Raw genomic sequence first — 18664 nt, forward strand, 5'->3', positions numbered from 1 at the left:
CCTCAGCAGTGCCCAGCCCAGGGGCACAAGCCCTGCCCTGCTCCTGCTGCCCACACCATTGCTGCTCCAGCCCAGGCTGCTGCTGCCCTTCTTGCCCCCCTGCCCACTGCTGCCTCAGCTCCAGCTGCTGCCACCCAGCACCCCCAGGGCCTTTCCTGCTGGGCACTTCCCAGACACTCTGCCCCCAGCCTGCAGCCTTCCTGGGGTGGTTGTGCCCCAAGGGCAGGTCCCAGCCCTTGGCCTTGTTCCACCTCAGCCCCTCCTGAGGGCCAGGGTGTATCTGCCTGGGGTTATGCTGGGCACAACGAGGGGTCTGCTGCAGCAGGACAGGTTTGATCTCCTGGGCTGTGGCTGGAACACAGGGCAGGGGACATGGCTTAGCACCAGCCCTGGTGGTTAGGGAAGGGTTGGACTGGAGGGTCTAGGAGGCCCTCCCCAGCCAGTCCTGCCCTGGTTCCCTGCAGCAAGGAGAGCAGCAGCAGAGCCATGGGAACCCTGCCCACAGCTGCCCAGGGAGGGACACAGGGGCAGAGCTTCCCACAGGGTCACAGAAGTGTCAGGGTTGGAAGGGACCTCCAGGCTCATCCCGTGCCAGCCCCCCTGCCATGGGCAGGGACACCTCACATGTTGCTCAGGGCCACATCCAGCCTGGCCTGAAAAACCTCCAGCACCTCACACCAATGAAGTTTATTTGCTGTCAGAGCTCCCTGCCAGCCCTGGGAGCCAACACCACAGAACACTGCCCAGGGGATGGAGCCCCTGCCACTCCTTGAGCTCAGGGTGCTGCCTGGCAGCAGCCCTGGGCAGCTCTTTGTGCTCAGCAGCCTCTCTTGAGCTCAGGTGGAGCAGGCTGCAGCCCCCTGGGCAGCTGAAGTCTCTGATAGGAGAGCAGAAGCCAGGCCAGGCACAGCCCCAGGGGCTGCCTCCTGCCCTGAGCCCTTCACAGGCTCCTGGCTGCTTCAGCCCCTCCCTGCCTGAGGAAGCTGCCAGGGGCAGAGGGCTGTGGGCACCACAGGGGCTGTGCCAGGGCAGGCCCCTGAGAGCAGAGAGATCAGGAAACTGGAGCTGGGATGCCAGCAGCTGGGAGCCTTTTGTGGCCTCCAAAGCTGTGTCCAGAAGAGAAGCTTCCTGCAGCCAGCCAGAGGCAGCCCTGTGCAGCTGAGTGGTGAAACCCCAAACCCTGCACCCAAACAGCACCCCAGAGGCTCAGCCTGCATCCTGCAGGAGCTGTCCTGAGAGCTGTCCTCTGCTCAGGGCAGTTAGCTGGAGCTGGGCATCACCCAGAGGGGCAGATGAGGACCATCAGGAGGCACTCCACATGCCAGGGGGGCACAGGTGGCAGGGAGGTGGCCAAGGGCTGGCTGAAAGCAGCAATTCCTGCCAAAGCTGAACCAAACCTCCCTCCTGGGCACACCCAGGGTGCCCACCCCTCCTGAAGGCACCTGCAAGGGCATTTCCAGTGCAGGAGCCCTGGCAGCAGGGGCTCAGCATCCTCCTGAGCAGCATCTGCAGCACCTGTGAGGCCAGCAGAGCTCTCATGGCAGGCACCATGCAGAGTCCAGGAGAGCTGCAGCTCTGTGGTGCTTGCTCTGGGCTTCAGGAGGTGAGGATTCATCTCCTGGAGACACAGCCCAGGAGGGTGGGGGCACAGGCAGAGGGGGGCTTGCTCCAGAGCTCCAGTGCCCCTCAGCCCTGCAGGAAGGTGCTGGCAGGAGCTCCTCCAGGGGACAGCTGCTCTTGGCTGGTTGTCTCCCAGCATCTTCTGCTGTCCCACAGCCAAAGCACTTCGGGTTCCTGGTGGCCAAGCCCTTGTGCAGAGCTCCTTTGATAAGGAGCCTGGTGACAGAGATAAGGCACTGGTGTGGTCCTGGTCCCTGCACACACCAGAGGAACAGCACTGCCAGAGCCTTCTCCTGAAGAGCAAGGCACAGGACAAGAGGAGATGGCCTCAGGGGGCTCCAGGGGAGGCTCAGGTTGGACAGGAGGAACAATTTCTGCCCCAGAAGGGCTGCCCAGGGCAGTGGTGGAGTCCTGATGACTAGAGAGGCTCAAAAGCCATGGAGCTGTGGTGCTGAGGGCCATGGCTTAGGGGTGGACTTGTCAGGGTGAGGTCAGCTGCTCTTTCCATGGCCTTGGAGTTGTCCTCCAGCCGGAGTGAGTCCCTGATGCTGCCCTGCAGCTCCTGCTCAGGAAGCTCCACCCCTGAGCCACCTCCAGCACTGAGTTTTCAGAGCTTTTCAGAGCCCTTTCAGTCATTCCTGACCACCAGGACCCTTGTGGTGGTGGTTGTGCAGCCACCTCCTGAGCTGCTCCAGGTTGCTGTCCATCCACTGGATGTTGTCCTGGATGGTTTCCATGGCCTGCTGCACACAGCGCAGCTGGGAGCCCTTCTCCTCCAGGGAGCTGAAGAACTCCTCCACCTGGGGAGCAGAAAGGTGGCAGAGCAGCTGCTCAGGAGGCAGCAGCAGCATCTCTTGAGGTGCCCAAGGAGCCCAGCAGGACATCTGAGGCACTAGAACCTGCCCTGGAGCCTCCTGGCCGTGTCTGCACCTCAGCAGAGGAAGGCAAGAACAGCCCAGGATGATGGCACCAGCATGGAGAGGGAGGAGATGCCAGGGGGAGCCCAGCCAGGTCCTGCTCATTCAGCAGACCCTGGGGGCTTGGCACCATGGCAGCAGGGGCAGGAGGGCAGCCTGTGGGGGAGGACATCAGCAGGGAGAGAGAGAGAGAGCAGCCTCTGCCCCACAGCCTGCAGCTCAGCTCTGCTGGACACCTCAGGCTGTGCCCACAGCAGGGGCCCTGCTGGCACTGGCCCCAGAGGGGAGCTGAGCAATGCTCAGCAAGAGCTAAAGGAGCTGTGGGGGGCAAGAGGCTGGGGCCAGGCTCTGCTGAGTGGTGCCCAGGGACAGGCCAAGGGCCAAGGGGCAGAAAGTGGAGGGCAGGAGGTTGGATGTGAGCAGGAGGAGAAAGTTGTTTGGTGTGAGGGTGCTGGAGGCCTGGAGCAGGCTGCCCAGAGAGGTTGTGGAGTCTCCTGGTGTGGAGAGCTTCCAACCCCCCCTGGGCATTGTGCTGCTGGGCAAGCTGCTGTGGGGGCCCTGCTGGAGCAGGGGTTGGGCTGGGGGAGCTCCAGGGGTCCCTTCCAGCCCCTCCATGCTGGATTCTGGGGTTTGCTGCCAGCTGACCCACAGGATGCAAACCCTTGTGTGGAACAGGACACAGAGGGCACAGGGAAGGGAGATGCTGGGGTCCCCTCTCACCCTGACACTGACTTTGTGCTCAGGCTCTGCAGGAAGTCTCCTGGGTCCTCATACAGGAGATCTCAGAACCACAGCATGGCAGGGACTGGAAGGGACCTCCACTGACCATCCAGCCCAAGCCCCCTGCCACAGCAGCAGCACCCAGGGCAGGGCACACAGGAACACAGCCAGCTCCCCTCTGGGGCTGCTCTGCTCCAGGCTCTCAGCCCCAGGGCTCTCCTGGGTTGCAGTTTGTGCCCCTTGCCCCTTGCCCTGTCCCTGGGCAGCACTGAGCAGAGCAGGAATGTCCCCAGAGGCTGTGCTAGCAGCCAGGATGCTGCCAGGAGCAGATGGAGAGTCCCTCAGGCACAGGAGCAGAGGTCCTGGGTGGAAGGACATCCAGAGGGCCCCAACCCAGCCCCAGGTGCACAGGGATGAGCTCAGCACCACGCAGGATGCTGCTCCCTCACAGCCCAGGTCAGGTGGTGCTGGCTGTGGTCTGTCCTGCAGCAGAAGCTCTGCCCTGGCCACAAAAGCTCCTGGGCAGCAGCTGGCTGGGGTGCCAGGCACCGTGGCACAGCCTGGGGGCTCTGCCGCCCGTGGAGGCTGTGGAACCAGCAGACAAAAAGGTGCTTTGATGGAGGGCAGGAGCTGCCCCACAGGAGGTGGCACTGCTCCAGCACCCTCCTCCTGCCTGCTCAGTGCCAAGCCCTGCTGGGGCCTTGCCAGGCTGGGTGCCAAACACGCCCTTGAGCCTCCACACTGCAGCTCCAGTGCTGACACCAACACCTTCCTGCTGGCACTGGCCTGAGGCTCTCCCTGTGCCCACACCACCCACAGGTCCCACAGCCTGAAGGTGCCCTGGTGGATCCAGCCCATGCCCAGGCCACCCCTTGCTGGCCACCTGTGCCCAGGCCACCCCTTGCTGGCCACTCTGTGCCCAGGCCACCCCTTGCTGGCCACCTGTGCCCAGGCCACCCCTTGCTGGCCACTCTGTGCCCAGGTCACCCTTTGCTGGCCACCCTGTGCCCAGGTCACCCCTTGCTGGCCACTCTGTGCCCAGGCCACCCCTTGCTGGCCACCTGTGCCCAGGTCACCCCTTGCTGGCCACTCTGTGCCCAGGTCACCCTTTGCTGGCCACCCTGTGCCCAGGTCACCCCTTGCTGGCCATGCTGTGCCCAGGTCACCCTTTGCTGGCCACCCTGTGCCCAGGTCACCCCTTCATGGTCACCCTGTGCCCAGGTCACCCCTTGCTGGCCATGCTGTGCCCAGGTCACCCTTTGCTGGCCACCCTGTGCCCAGGTCACCCCTTCATGGTCACCCTGTGCCCAGGTCACCCCTTGCTGGCCAACCTGTGCCCAGGTCACCCCTTCATGGTCACTCTGTGCCCAGGTCACCCTCTGCTGGTCACCCTGTGCCCAGGCCACCCCTTGCTGGCCACCCTGTGCCCAGGCCACCCCTTGCCCCAGGTGCCCAGTGATGCCAGCAGCAGCTGTGTGCCTCACCTGTGCCAGCTGTGCCCGTGTCGAGTACCTCCTGGTCACTCCTGTCACCATCTGTGCCACGGAGCTGGAGCCCAGCTCGAACCTGGCAAACAGAGGGACCTGGGCTCAGAGGAGGTCTGGAGGGGAGAGCTGGGGGCAGAGGGGGGAAGCAGCTCTGTGCCTCACTTTGCTGTGATCTGGTCCCAGTTGGCTTTCAGGAAGGCCCAGGCCAGGTCATGGCCAGAGGGGTTCCTGGCAATGAAGACAAGAAGGGAGGGCAGGTCCTGGGTCCTGATGATGTCCCCATGCAGACCTTGGTCCATCAGCCTGAGGAACCAGAGCAGAGACCTCAGCTGTGGCTGTGGAGAAAGCTGACAACTGACTGTGCCCTGGGGATTCACAACCACAGAGCTGTTTGGGGTGGCAGAGACCTCTGAGCTCACCCAGTCCAGACCCAACCTCAGCCCCACCATGGGCACCAAACCCTGGCCCCAGGTGCCATGGCCACAGCTTGCTGCAACACCTCCAGCCATGGGGACTCCACCACCTCCTTGGGCAGCCTGTGCCAGTCCCTGACCACTCTGGCACCACAGAAATTGTTCCTCATGGCCAGCCTCAACCTCCCCTGACACAGTTTCAGGACATTTCCTCTCCTTCTCTCACCTGAGACCAGGGAGCAGAGCCCAAGCCCCAGCTGGCTGCAGCCTCCTCTCAGGGAGCTGCAGAGAGCAAGGAGGTCTCCCTCAGCCTCCTCTGCTGCAGCCTGAACCACCCCAGATTCATGCAATGTGTTGGGCTGGAAGGGACCTCAAAGACCCTCCAGCTCCAACCCCCTGCCATGGGCAGGGACACCTCCCACCAGCCCAGGCCCTTCCTGCTGCCCACAGCAGCTCTGCAGAGCATCCCTGACACCATGAAGTCCAAAAGCCAAGCAGTGAAGACTCTGGGGGACCTCCTTGTTTCCTTTCTCAACGTGGATGAGATGTCTGAGGTTGGCAGAGGGGGTTGGAACTGGACGATCCTTGAGGTCCCTGACGACTCTATGCTTCTGGGAACTCCCCCCCAGCACAGCTTCCAGCCCCTGGTTCCCTGCTGCCAGCACTCACCACTGAAGCCTCTCCTGGCTTCTGCTGAGGCTGAGAGCTATCTCCATGTCCTCCCTCTCTGTGCTGAAGGCAGGCAGCTGGTACCTGCTGAGGAGGAACTCCCAACCCTCTGCTGTCTGAGCCCCCACGGCGTACACAGCTGACTTCACATCTGCTGGCAAGCTGCAAGAAGAAGGTTGGGGGGCCAGGAGTTACTGCCCAGGCCCTGCCATCCCACCATCAGAGGGTCAGGCTGGCACAGCAGGCACCTTGGGGGGCATGTTTGAGGGGAGAGTGAGACACAGGGGTAGGTTGTGGATGTGGACTCCCTGGAGGCGTTGAAGGGGAGGTTGGATGAGGGCTTGAAGATCAGCCAGGGCTTGAAGATCAGCCAGTTCCAAGCCCCCTGCCATGGGCAGAGCCCATGGCAGGGGGCTTGGAACTGGCTGATCTTCAAGGAAGGCTGGAACTGGATGACCTTCAAGGAAGGCTGGAACTGGATGACCTCCCAGGTCCCTTCCAACCCAAACCACTCCAGGAATCCACAAATCTAACCGAGACAGCCACCATCGGAGCCTTGGCTGACCTTCAAGCTGCCTTCCAACCCCACCCACCCTGCCAGGAGCAGACCTGAGGGTTCCATTGGACTGCTGCCACTGTGTGAAGTGCCTGGAGGCCTTGTCCAGGCAGGGCTGGTAGCGGTGCAGGCAGGCAAAGAGCAGCAGGGAGCTCCTCAGCAGCCGCTGCGACACCGAGCCCTCATCGCTCCAGGACTGGTGGTCAATCAGCTCCCTGAAGAGCCTCACCAGGTGCTCCTGGAAGAAGGGGCACCAAAAGCACCTCTGGTTGAAAGGGGGCCAGTTCACAGAGCTCCAAAGGGAGGGGGTCTGGGCACTGAGAATCTGACCTGCAGCTGCTGGGTGGTGCCATCCTCCCCCCTGGCCTCCATCAGCCTGTAGATGGGGATCAGCTCGTGCAGGCCCTGCAGGACAGGCAGGATCTCAGTCTCCTGCTGCAGGTACAGAGTCAGGTCCAAAGCTTTGGAGATGGGCAGCTGCTTGATGCTGGGGGGGGGGGCAGGGGAGAGGCAGGAGAACAGTTACAGCTACAGTGAGAAGGTGAAGGGAGCAGCAGAATCCCAGCCAGCCTCTTTGCAAGGTCCTTCAGGAGGTCCTTCAGAAGGCTCTTCAGAAACTCCTCCAGAAGGCCCTCCACAAGGTCCTCCAGAAGGCCCTCAGAAGGTCCTCCAGAAGGCCCTCCATCAAACCAAACAAACAGCAAAATCCTGAAGGCATTTCAAGGTTGATCTGATGATCTCCAGGGGTCCCCCCCAAGCCCTCCCATTCCAACCCCCTTCTCACTTTGGTTTTTTTGGGGTGAGATGTTTCTGGGCAGCTACCTGAACTCCTGCTTCATTCCCTGAGGCAGGAGACCTCCTGTTTGACCTCTGCAGCAAGAGAGGAGCAGAAGGACCATGGAAGGCCCCATCTCACAGCATCAGAGGATGTTAGGGGCAGGAAGGGACCTCTGGAGATCTCCCAGTGCAAGCCCCTGCCAGAGCAGGAGCAGAGAATCCAGCACAGGTCACACAGGAACACATCCAGACAGGGCTGCAAAGGCTCCACAGAAGGAGACTCCACAACCTCTCTGGGCAGCCTGCTCCAGGGCTCTGGCAGCCTCCCACTGCAGAACTTCCTCCTCCTCTGGAGCTGGAACCTCCTGGGCTGCAGTTGCCATCCACTGCCCCTTGGCCTCTGGCAGGCTGCAGCTGAGCAGAGCCTGTCCCCTGCCTCCTGACCCCCAGCCCTCAGCTCTTGAGAGACATTGATCAGATCCCTCTCAGCCTTCTCCTCTGCAGACTGAACAGCCCCAGGGCTCTCAGCCTCTGCTCCCCAGGCAGTGCTGCAGGCCCTTCAGCATCTCATCTCACATGCCAAAGTCACCCCAGTGAGGTGTCCCTGCCCACAGCAGGGGGCTGGAACTGGGTGGTCTTTCAGGTCCCTTCTGGCCCACACCATGGGATGGATCTCTGGCTGCAGTGAGCAGCAGGCAGGCCACCAGCAGTTGTGTGTGCTTGCCAGGCCTCACCTGACCATCTGGAACACGTTGTTAATGAGGTTGGCTCTGTCACTGCTGCTCAGCAGGGTGTGCCTGTCCCTCAGGAGGCTGATCAGGGGGTCCCACATCCCCCCTGCGTAGTGCACCAGGTAGTAGCCCTTCATGTCCACGTTGAACTTGATCCACTCCACCTCTTCTGGCAGGAGCAGGACATCTGCAGACACACAGACACACAGACATCACCTTGGGCCTGTGGTGGTTTCAGGCTATGCCTTCTAAAGCTTTTCACAAACCAAGAGTGGAAAGCAGGCAGGATGTGAATACCTCACCACTGGGTGTCAAAAGGGAAGTAAAGGTAACTCTGAACAGTGCCACTGGAGACAGGGAACTCCAGCTGGCAATGGGAGCAGCTGCTCCTCTCTTCCTCAGGCTGGGAGCTACTAACTGGCTTCTGCTTGACCTTGGCTGCACTGCTTTGGTGGTGACTGCTATTTACCTGTCACAGAGTCATAGGATCACAGAACTCTCAGGGCTGGAAGGGACCTCAAGGCTCACCCAGTCCCAACCCCCTGCCATGGGCAGGGACACCTCACACCACAGCAGGTTGCTCACAGCCACCTCCAGCCTGGCTGCAAACACCTCCAGGCAGGAGGCTTCCACCACCTCCCTGGGCAACCTGTGCCAGGCTCTCACCACCCTCATGGGCAACAACTTCTTCCTCACAGCCAAGCTCAATCTCCCCACTTCTAGTTCTGCTCCATCCCCCCCAGTCCTAGCACTCCCTGGCACCCTCACAAGTCCCTCCCCAGCTTTCCTGCAGCCCCCTGCAGATCCTGGAAGGCCACAAGAAGCTCTCCTGGGAGCCTTCTCCTCTCCAGCCTGCACAGCCCCAACTCTCTCAGGCTGTCTCCATGGCAGAGCAGCTCCAGCCCTCTGCTCCTCCTCGGGGCCCTTCTCTGGACACCTTCCAGCACCTCCAGAGCCTTCCTGGGACAGAGGCTGCAGACCTGGACCCAGAGCTGCAGGTGGGGTCTGAGCAGAGTGGAGCAGAGGGGCAGAATCCCCATCATGACACCCTGAAAAGTCCCTCCCCAGCTTTCCTGAGGGCCTCCTTTCTCTGCTCCTTTCTCTCACCCCTTTTGTCCAGGAGGCTAAAGGGGAGGCAGAGAGGGAGAAGCTGGCAGCTTCCCCTGGTCCTTGGCCAGGGGGGTTCTTGTGCTGTCCATTAGCTGTAAATCCCTGTAGCTGTTGTCCATCCTGTAGATGTGGTACACATTCATTGCATTCCATTGCAGGTTGTAGCTCTGCTTGTAAATACAGCTCTCACTTGCTGCCAGCTGAGCTGCTCTGGCAAACTGAATGCTGGGGGGGAGGGGGAAATTCACCCCACCACATGGCCTCACTGCTGCAGGCACAGCACAGAGCCACTGAGGCTGGAAGGGCCTCTTGAGATCAGTGATTGTCCCTAACACCTCCATGGCCACCAGGCCACATCCTCAGGTGCCACATCTACTCCTTGCTGCAACACCTCCTGCCATGGGGACTCCACCACCTCTCTGGACAGCCTCTGCCAGCTCCTGACCACTCTGCAGCAAAGAAATTGTCCCTCATCTCCAGCCTAAAGCTCTCCCAGTGCAGCTTGAGGCTGTTTCCTTTTGTGCTGTCTTAGTTCCTAGGGAGAGAAGCCCAACCCCCACCTCACTGCAGCATCCTCTCTTGGAGCTGTAGAGAGCCATGAAGGCTTCCCTCAGCCTCCTCCTCTTCAGGCTGAACAGCCCCAGGTCCCTCAGCCTCTACTGCTCTTCTAACTGGAGAAGAGCAGATGGAGATTGGATGTGAGGAACAAGTTCTGCACCAGGAGGCTGCTGGAACACTGCCACAGGCTGCCCAGGGAGGTGGTGGAGGCTCCATCCCTGGAGATAAATCAAGGTGAGGCTGGACAGGGCTCTGTGCCACCTGATCTGGTTGGGGATGTCCCTGCTGAGTGCAGGGGGTTGGACTGGGTGAGCCTTGGAGGTCCCTTCCAGCCCAGTCCATGATTCCATTTATGAGACCTGCTCTCCACACCCCTCAGCAGCCTCCTTGCCCAGCTCCAGCACCAGTGGTGCAAAGCACACAGTGGCTCAGCTTCAGAGCAGGTGGAGAGGTCACTGCAGTGGCAACAGTAAGGGGACACCAGGCTGCTACCAGTAGGTCCAGCTCCCCATTCTGAAACAGCCCTGCAGAAGCAGAAGGCTGCAGACAGACCTTGAGTTCATCTTTACAAACGCTGGAAGGAGCTGTGGGGGGCAAGAGGCTGGGGCCAGGCTCTGCTGAGTGGTGCCCAGGGACAGGCCAAGGGCCAAGGGGCAGAAAGTGGAGGGCAGGAGGTTGGATGTGAGCAGGAGGAGAAAGTTGTTTGGTGTGAGGGTGCTGGAGGCCTGGAGCAGGCTGCCCAGAGAGGTTGTGGAGTCTCCTGGTGTGGAGAGCTTCCAACCCCTCCTGGATGTGCTCCTGTGTGGCCTGCCCTGGGTGCCCCTGCTCTGGCACTCAGTGATCTCTAGAGGTCCCTTCCAGCCCCCAGTATTCTGTGGTTCTATGAACTGGTGAAGGCCATTACCTGCTCTGGTAGTCATCAGGAACCTCTGGACTGTGTCAGATTTGCTGGTGATGTAGGTCAGGGGGATGTGCCACAGGGACCTGTTGCAGAACAGAAGGAGTTTGATCACTGGAAGAACTTTGCCAAAGCTTCTCCAGCTTGTCCCAGCCCAGAGAGCCAAGCAGAGCCTGGGCTGCAGCAAGAGAAGTGTGGCCAGCAGGGCCAGGGAGGGGATTCTGCCCCTCTGCTCCACTCTGCTGAGAACTATGTCCAGTTCTGTTCCAGGAAGGCTCTGGAGGTGCTGGAAGGTGTCCAGAGAAGGGCCCCGAGGAGGAGCAGAGGGCTGGAGCTGCTCTGCCATGGAGACAGCCTGAGAGAGTTGGGGCTGTGCAGGCTGGAGAGGAGAAGGCTCCCAGGAGAGCTTCTTGTGGCCTTCCAGGATCTGCAGGGGGCTGCAGGAAAGCTGGGGAGGGACTTGTGAGGGTGTCAGGGAGTGATAGGACTGGGGGGGATGGAGCAGAACTAGAAGTGGGGAGATTGAGCTTGGCTGTGAGGAAGAAGTTGTTGCCCATGAGGGTGGTGAGAGCCTGGCACAGGTTGCCCAGGGAGTTGGTGGAAGCCTCCTGCTGATGCCTGGAGGTGTTTGCAGCCAGGCTGGAGGTGGCTGTGAGCAACCTGCTGTGGTGTGAGGTGTCCCTGCCCATGGCAGGGGGGCTGGGGCTGGGTGAGCCTTGAGGTCCCTTCCAATCCAAACAAGTCTGTGACTCTGTTAACCTGAGCTCAGTGCAGAGCCACCTACCTCTGGCCAGGTTTCTCCTCATTAGCCCTGGAGCTGCAGCACTGAACTTTCCAGCCCAGTCCCACCAGCACATCCTCAGCACAGGCTCACCCAGAGCCAACTGCAGCTCTGCAGCCACAGGCCCCTGAGCCAGGCCAACCAAACCCACAGGGGGTGCTGCAGGGAGAGGCTCACAGCTCAGGCAGGGTCTGCTTGTCACCCATGGCACAGCACCTTGCCCTCAGGCACAAGAGGGCCAAGGGCCTCCTGGGGTGCACCAAGGACAGTGTGGCCAGCAGGGTGAGGGAGGTTCTCCTGCCCCTCTGCTCTGCCCTGGGGAGGCCACAGCTGGAGTCCTGGGGCCAGCCCTGGGCTCCCCAGTTCAATCCAGACAGGGAAGTGCTGGAGAGAGTCCAGGGGAGGCTGGGAAGCTGCTGAGGGTCCTGGAGCAGCTCTGTGAGCAGCAAAGGCTGAGAGCCCTGGGGCTGAGAGCCTGGAGCAGAGCAGCCCCAGAGGGGAGCTGAGCAATGCTCAGCAAGAGCTAAAGGAGCTGTGGGGGGCAAGAGGCTGGGGCCAGGCTCTGCTGAGTGGTGCCCAGGGACAGGCCAAGGGCCAAGGGGCAGAAAGTGGAGGGCAGGAGGTTGGATGTGAGCAGGAGGAGAAAGTTGTTTGGTGTGAGGGTGCTGGAGGCCTGGAGCAGGCTGCCCAGAGAGGTTGTGGAGTCTCCTGGTGTGGAGAGCTTCCAACCCCCCCTGGGCATTGTGCTGCTGGGCAAGCTGCTGTGGGGGCCCTGCTGGAGCAGGGGTTGGGCTGGGGGAGCTCCAGGGGTCCCTTCCAGCCCCTCCATGCTCTGGGTCTGTGCACAGCTCCTGCTGTCCTCCACATCAGGTCTTTTGTTCTGCATGCTGAGGTTTACCCTGTGGATGTGGAAGGCTTTCCTCCCTTCATGTAGTGCTCCTGCTGCAGGTGGACATTTTTTCCTCTCACTGTGACTGTTACCAGGGGATAACCTTTCTGCAGTGTCCAAGTGTCCATCATTGCCTTCACATCAAGAGTCTCTCCTTGAGTCCAGTGCTGGAGGAGGTAAAAAGAAGGCAGGTTAAGAAGAGGAGGAGGATGGAAGAGCAGAGTGATGGGGGCACAGAGGTGTCTGCACTTGAGCCTGATGAGACTGGGTGCCATGACATCTCCAGGTGGTCTGCTTGTGGACATTTCCATCCCATGCAGGACACTGCTTTGGGCAGCCTGTGCTGGTGGGAGGTGTCCCTGCCTGTGGCAGGGGATTGGAGCTGGAAGAGCTTTGAGGTCCCTTCCATCCCAAACCATTCTGTGAATCTTATGAACCCTCTCTCTAGAATAATGACCTCTGGAAGGGGCATCTGTCCATGCCATGGCACAGAAGAGTGACCTGAGAGGACATGGGGAGGTGTCCAGCTCCTAAATATTGATGGGTAAGGAACTAAGATTGCTTACTGCACTTGAAGAAGGCTGCTGGCCTCTTCTGCAAAACCCTTGCAGCTCATTCTTCTCAGCACGTCCTGTAGGGCAAACCTGCAAGGGAAAAGAACCTTGGGGTCACCTCCTGTAGGTGTCAGAGTCATGGGTATTGCTCACAGCCTTTGGGAGTGCATTAGAGAGACAGGATGTTCAGGAGAAGACACAGAATTGGAACTGAAGTGAACTGAGTGGTGCTGGTGGTGAGGCTGAAGGCTGGGAGGGGAACCACCTAGAGGGACCTGGGCAGCCTGCAGGGGTTCAGGAGACCCTCAGGAGGTTCAACAAGGCCAAGGGCAAGGTCCTGCAGCTGGCTCAGGGCAGCCCTGGAGACCAATCCAGGCTGGGGGAGAGGAGACTGAGAGCAGCCCTGCAGAGAAGGACTTGGGGTGCTGGGGGGCAGAAGCTGGAGAGGAGCCAGCAATGGGCACTGGCAGCACAGAGGGCCAAGGGCAGCCTGGGCTGCATCCAAAGCAGTGTGGCCAGAGCTGCAGAGAGGGGATCCTGCCCCTCTGCTCTGCTCTGGGGAGACCTCCCCTGCAGGGCTGTGTCCAGCTGTGGGGACACCACCAGAGGAGAGCCCTGGAGCTGCTGGAGAGAATAGAAATAGAACAGAACAGAACAGAACAGAATAGAATAGAATAGAATAGAATAGAATAGAATAGAATAGAATAGAATAGAATAGAATAGAATAGAATAAACTTGATATCATCAAGTGCAACCCATCCAACCATCACCCAACACCACCTAATCAACTAACCCACGGCACCAAGCACCCTATCAAGTCTCTTCCTAAACACCTCCAGTGATGGTGACTCCACCACCTCCCTGGGCAGCCCATTCCAATGGCAAATCACTCTCTCTGTGTAGAACTTCTTCCTAACCTCCAGTCTAAACCTCCCCTGGCACAGCCTGAGACTGTGTCCTCTTGTTCTGGTGCTGGTTGCCTGGGAGAAGAGACCAACCCCCACCTGTCTACAACCTCCCTTCAGGTAGTTGTAGACAGCAAAAAGGTCACCCCTGAGCCTCCTCTTCTCCAGGCTAAACAATCCCAGCTCCCTCAGCCTCTCCTCACAGGGCTTGTGCTCAAGGCCTCTCCCCAGCCTTGTTGCCCTTCTCTAGACACGTTCAAGTGTCTCGATGTCCTTCTTAAACTGAGGGGCCCAGAACTGGACACAGGACTCAAGGTGTGGCCTAACCAGTGCAGTGTACAGGGGCAGAATGACCTCCCTGCTCCTGCTGGCCACACTGTTCCTGATGCAGGCCAGGATGCCACTGGCCTTCCTGGCCACCCCTCCACCCCTTCTTCCTTGCCTGTCTCTCCTGAAGAGCCTGTAGCCATCAATTGCAGCACTCCAGTCATGTGAGCTATCCCACCACGTCTCCGTGATGGCAACTACGTCATAACTTCCCTGCTGCAACAAGGCTTCCAGCTCCTCTTGTTTGTTTCCCATGCTTCGTGCATTAGTGTACATGCACTGCAGCTGGGCTGCTGGTTTGGCCTCTGACCCTAGCTTACTGCCCCCAGACTCCTGCCTGGGGGGACTGGTTTCAGCCCCTTCCCCCTTCCAGTCTAGAGACCTGCCAACTCCCTTCCTAGAACCCTTTTCCCTCTGGTGGAGGATGTCCCAGCTGAGTGCAGGGGGTTGGACTGGGTGAGCTTTGGAGGGCCCTTCCACCCCACAGCTATGATCCTGTGAACAAAGAACACTTGCATTTGCCAGGCTGTCCCACAGGTGCTCATTTCTGGTGTTCTGGTAGCTGTGTTTCTGCAGGTACTGCACCAGCCCAGCTTTGAACACATCAGCAGTCAGGTAGTCCCTCAGCATATTCAATATACAAGACCCCTGAAAAGGCAAAAAAACAGAGAGAAGGTGTTTAAAAGAGGAGTCCCCCTCACCCCCTCACCCTGCCAGGGTGCTGGGCCAGCTCATGCCAACTCCACCATCACCTAGGAAGGTGCCTTGGGGTCCCTGCCAAGCTGGCACTCAGCTGGCAGAGAAATGTCAGCAAGATGCCCAGGAGCTGAGCGCTCAACACCTCTCTGGCTGCAGAATGGTTGTGTTTGATGCACCCTGGAGCAGTGCTGCCTGTTGCCTGGCCAAGCCCCTTGCACACTGAGGTGTGCTGCTGGTTTGCTAACACCATGCTCCAGGGGCACAAAGCTCCCTGGGTTAAGAACACCAAGCCATGGTTGGAGACTGCGTTGGTAAGGGAGCAGGTTTCCACTTACAATGGTGAACTTCACCCTAAGGGGTGGCCAAACTCCCCCCAGTGCCATCACTCACCTCACTGTGGGAGAGAATGGCATCTCTCAGGACCCCTCCTAAAGGCAGTGGGAGGATTTCAGGGGGTTTAGGTCTCATTAAATGAGGGGACATAGAATCATAGGATCACAGAACTGTCAGGGCTGGAAGGGACCTCAAGGCTCACCCAGTCCCAGCCCCCCTGCCATGGGCAGGGACACCTCACACCACAGCAGGTTGCTCACAGCCACCTCCAGCCTGGCTGCAAACACCTCCAGGGCTGAGGCTTCCACCACCTCTCTGGGCAACCTGTGCCAGTGCTGTTTTTTGGGTGTGCAAATGCAAAGGCTTTGTCCTGGAAAAGGCAACAACCCCATGGGGTGTGAAGGAGATAACCTTTCATTAAGGCCCTTTCTAACTCAAGCCCTCCTGTGACTTGCATCCACCTCAGTGCTTTGGACAAGCCCCAAAAGCCCTCAGCACCAGGTGCCAGGGATGTCTGCTGTGCAGGGGTGACATGAGTGGAACCACACAGCTGGAAGCAGCAGCAGCAGCCTAGTGCTTTACCTTGACATAAGAAACCTCATCAAACATCTCCAGGATGGCAGCTGGGTCTTCCACAGGAGTAGACACAGGGTGGGAGGAATTCAAAGCATCCACAGCCATGGCATCAAAGCACCTCCTCAGGAAATAGTCTTCCTAAGAGGAAGGAAAAAAACCAAACAGTGCTGGTTTAAGTTCTGCTCAGTGACCACTGGATGCCCTTTCCAGGCCCACTCCAGGTGTGCCTGGAATCACAGCCAGAGAGCAAAACATCCATTTGGTGTTACTCCAGAACATAAGGGACACCCCAGACAGAAACACAGGCAGACAGACAGATGACTTCTGCTGTTCCCACTGCAAGGCCACAGCCTGAGGGACCAGTCCCCACTGCTCTGTGGGGCAGCTGTAGGGCAGGGGACTTGCCACCCAACAGCTCTTGGAATATTGTGTCCAGCTCTGAGCCCCTCGCTCCAAGAAGGACACTGAGAGGCTGGAGCAGGTCCAGAGCAGGACAGCAGAGCTGGGGAAGGGTATGGAGAACAAGGAGAAGGCTATGGAGACCTTCTGAGAGAACTGGGGGTGTTCAGCCCGGAGAAAAGGAGGCTAAAGAGAGACCTCTTTGCTCTCTACAGCTCCCTGAGAGGAGGCTGCAGCCAGCTGGGGGTTGGGCTCTGCTCCCTAGGAAGAGGACAAGAGGAGATGGCCTCAAGTTACCCCAGGGGAGGTTCAGGTTGGCCATGAGGAACAGTTTCTCCCCAAGAAGGGCTGTCCAGGCCTGTCCCAGGCTGCCCAGGGCAGTGCTGGAGTCCCCATAGCTGGAGGGGTTTCAGAGCTGTGTAGCTGTGGTGCTGAGGCCATGGCTTGGTGCTGCCCTGGGGCAGTGCTGGGCTCAGGCTTGGACTTCATGATCCTGAAAGCTTCTTCCTACCAAAGCCATTCTGTGACTCCTGTGGCTCTGTAGCTACCTCAGAGAGTTGCTGTAGCTGCTGACTGGACTGGTTGACCTTGAAAGGTCCCTCCCCACCCACGACAGTCCCCAGCCTCTCCTGCTCCCTGGGGCTGTTCTCTCCCAGCTGCCAGACTCTGCCCTTGCCCTTCTTGGCTTTCATTCCCTTTCTGCCCACCCAGCTCTGCAGCCTGCCCAGCTCTGGCTGGATGGCAGCACAGCCTGAGGGCTCTCCCCACTGCTCCCAGCTTGGTGCCACCAGCAAACTGGCTGCCAGTGCCCTCTGTGCCCTCAGACAGGTCCTTGGTGAAGACACTGAACAGCTCTGGTCCCAGTACTGACCCCTGAGGGACCCCACAAGGCACAGGCCTCCAGCTGGACCCTGTCCCACTGACCACAGCTCTCTGACTTCTGTCCTTCCACCAGCTGACACCCAGCTCCCTGCCCACCCCTCAGCCCACCCTCCCTCAGTGTGGCTGTCAGGATGCTGTGGCAGGGGCTGGCAGAGGCTTTCCTGCTGAGATCAAGATCAACCACATCCACTGCTCCACCACCATCCATCCAGCTGCTCATGTCCTCACCCAAGGCTGTCAGGCTGGCCAAACAGGACTGCCCCCTGCTAAAACCATGCTGGCTTCTGCCAAGGAGCGTTTGATCCTTGATGTGCCTGCAGACAGCACCAAGAAGAAGCTGCTCCAGCACCTGGATGGGGGTGAGACTGACTGCTCTGTGCCTACCCAGCTCCTCCTTCTTGCCCTCTTTGAAGCCTGCAGGGAGCTTTGCTTTCCCCCAGCTCTCAGCCCTGCTGTTCCCAGGTTCCTCTCCTCTTGCCAAAGGTGATGATGGAGAGTGGCCTGGCAATCACAGAATGGCTTGGGTTGGAAGGGACCTCCAAAGCTCACCCAGTCCAACCCCCTGCAGTCACCAGGGACATTCTCAGCTAGATCAGGTTGCCCAGAACCCTGCCCAGCCTCACCTTGAGTATCTCCAGGGATGCAGCCTCTGGAACCACCTCCCTGGGCAACCTGTTCCAGTGTCCCACCACCCTCCTGATGCAGAACTTGTTCCTCACATCCAATCTAGATCTGCTCTGCTCTAGTTTGAAGCCATTACCCCTGCTCCTGTCCCTGCAGGCCTCTGGGAACAGCCTCCTTGTAGCCCTTCAGGCACTAGAAGGCTGCTCTGAGGTCTGCCTGGAGCCTTCTCTACTCCATGTTCTCTTCTCCTGTTCCCAGGACTCACCACAGGTGATGGAGAGTGGCCCAGCAGTGCCTCAGCACCCCTGGGTGCTACCCATACTGTGTTTAGAAGGCAGTGGCTATGAAACCAAAGAGAGCAAGTGCAGCTTACAACTCTGAGCTCTGGGTGGGTGACACTGACTGACACGAACTCCATGAACTTGGCAAAGCCTTCATTCAGCCACAGGTCATTCCACCACTCCATGGTCACCAGGTTGCCAAACCACTGTGGGGGAGCAAAAAGAGGGGGGAAAAAGAAGTAAAGATGTAATTTATGAGGAAAGGACTTCACTGAGCTCAGAGGAGCCTGCTGTCAGTGACACAGCTTGCTCTGGCCCCTTCACACCCCATCTCTTCTGTGGCTTCCACTCACCTGCTGGGAAGCCTTGTAAAGAAGCCAGGTGTGCCAGGAGAGCCACACACCAAACTGTGAACCCTTCAAAGCCTCCACCTGCCTCTTTCCAGACTCACAGCAACACCCAGGTTGGAGCAGAGCCTCAGGAGCACCAAGTCCAACCCCTGACCTTACTCTCCAAGGGTCACCCTTAAACCAGAGCCCCAATCACCACATCCAAACCACCTTGAAACACCTCCTCCCTAATGGGGACTCCACCACCTCCCTGGGCAGCACATTCCAGTCCCTGACCACTCTTGCTGGCACTAAATGTTCCCTCCTGTCCAGTCTGAAGCTGCCCAGTGGCAGCTTGGGGCTGTTCCCTCTTGTCCTGTCACTAATTCCCTGGGAGCAGAGGCCAGCACCAAGCTCTCCACAGCCTCCTTTCAGGGAGCTGGAGACAGCCATGAGCTCTGCCCTCAGCCTGCTCTGCTTCACACTAACCATCCCCAGCTCCCTCAGGCTCTCCTCATCAGCTTTCTTCTCCAGGCCCTTCACAGCTCCCTTGCCCTGCTCTGCCCTGGCTCCAGCACCTCCACATCTCTCTTGTGCTGAGTGCCCCAAACTGGACACAGCACTGGAGC

General features: G+C 59.3%; 1 protein-coding gene across 1 annotated transcript in view; it reads right to left on the bottom strand.

Annotated features, from left to right (window-relative positions):
- Positions 1 to 2252: 2252 nt before the first annotated feature.
- The window catches only part of ERAP1 (endoplasmic reticulum aminopeptidase 1), a 35777-nt gene continuing 19365 nt past the window's right edge, over positions 2253 to 18664 (bottom strand). Inside the window, exons 12-24 of the mRNA XM_054177799.1 lie at positions 17799 to 17912; positions 15527 to 15658; positions 14429 to 14560; positions 12693 to 12770; positions 12136 to 12293; positions 10463 to 10542; positions 7894 to 8077; positions 6713 to 6869; positions 6436 to 6620; positions 5827 to 5988; positions 4907 to 5047; positions 4742 to 4823; positions 2253 to 2420 (exon numbers count right to left, since the gene is read on the bottom strand). Coding sequence (XP_054033774.1) covers positions 2253 to 2420; positions 4742 to 4823; positions 4907 to 5047; positions 5827 to 5988; positions 6436 to 6620; positions 6713 to 6869; positions 7894 to 8077; positions 10463 to 10542; positions 12136 to 12293; positions 12693 to 12770; positions 14429 to 14560; positions 15527 to 15658; positions 17799 to 17912 — 1773 coding nt within the window. The remainder of the gene's footprint in view (positions 2421 to 4741; positions 4824 to 4906; positions 5048 to 5826; positions 5989 to 6435; positions 6621 to 6712; positions 6870 to 7893; positions 8078 to 10462; positions 10543 to 12135; positions 12294 to 12692; positions 12771 to 14428; positions 14561 to 15526; positions 15659 to 17798; positions 17913 to 18664) is intronic.

Source organism: Dryobates pubescens, chromosome Z (genome assembly GCF_014839835.1).
Source record: "Dryobates pubescens isolate bDryPub1 chromosome Z, bDryPub1.pri, whole genome shotgun sequence".
In the NCBI taxonomy this organism is placed as follows: Eukaryota; Metazoa; Chordata; class Aves; order Piciformes; family Picidae; genus Dryobates; species Dryobates pubescens.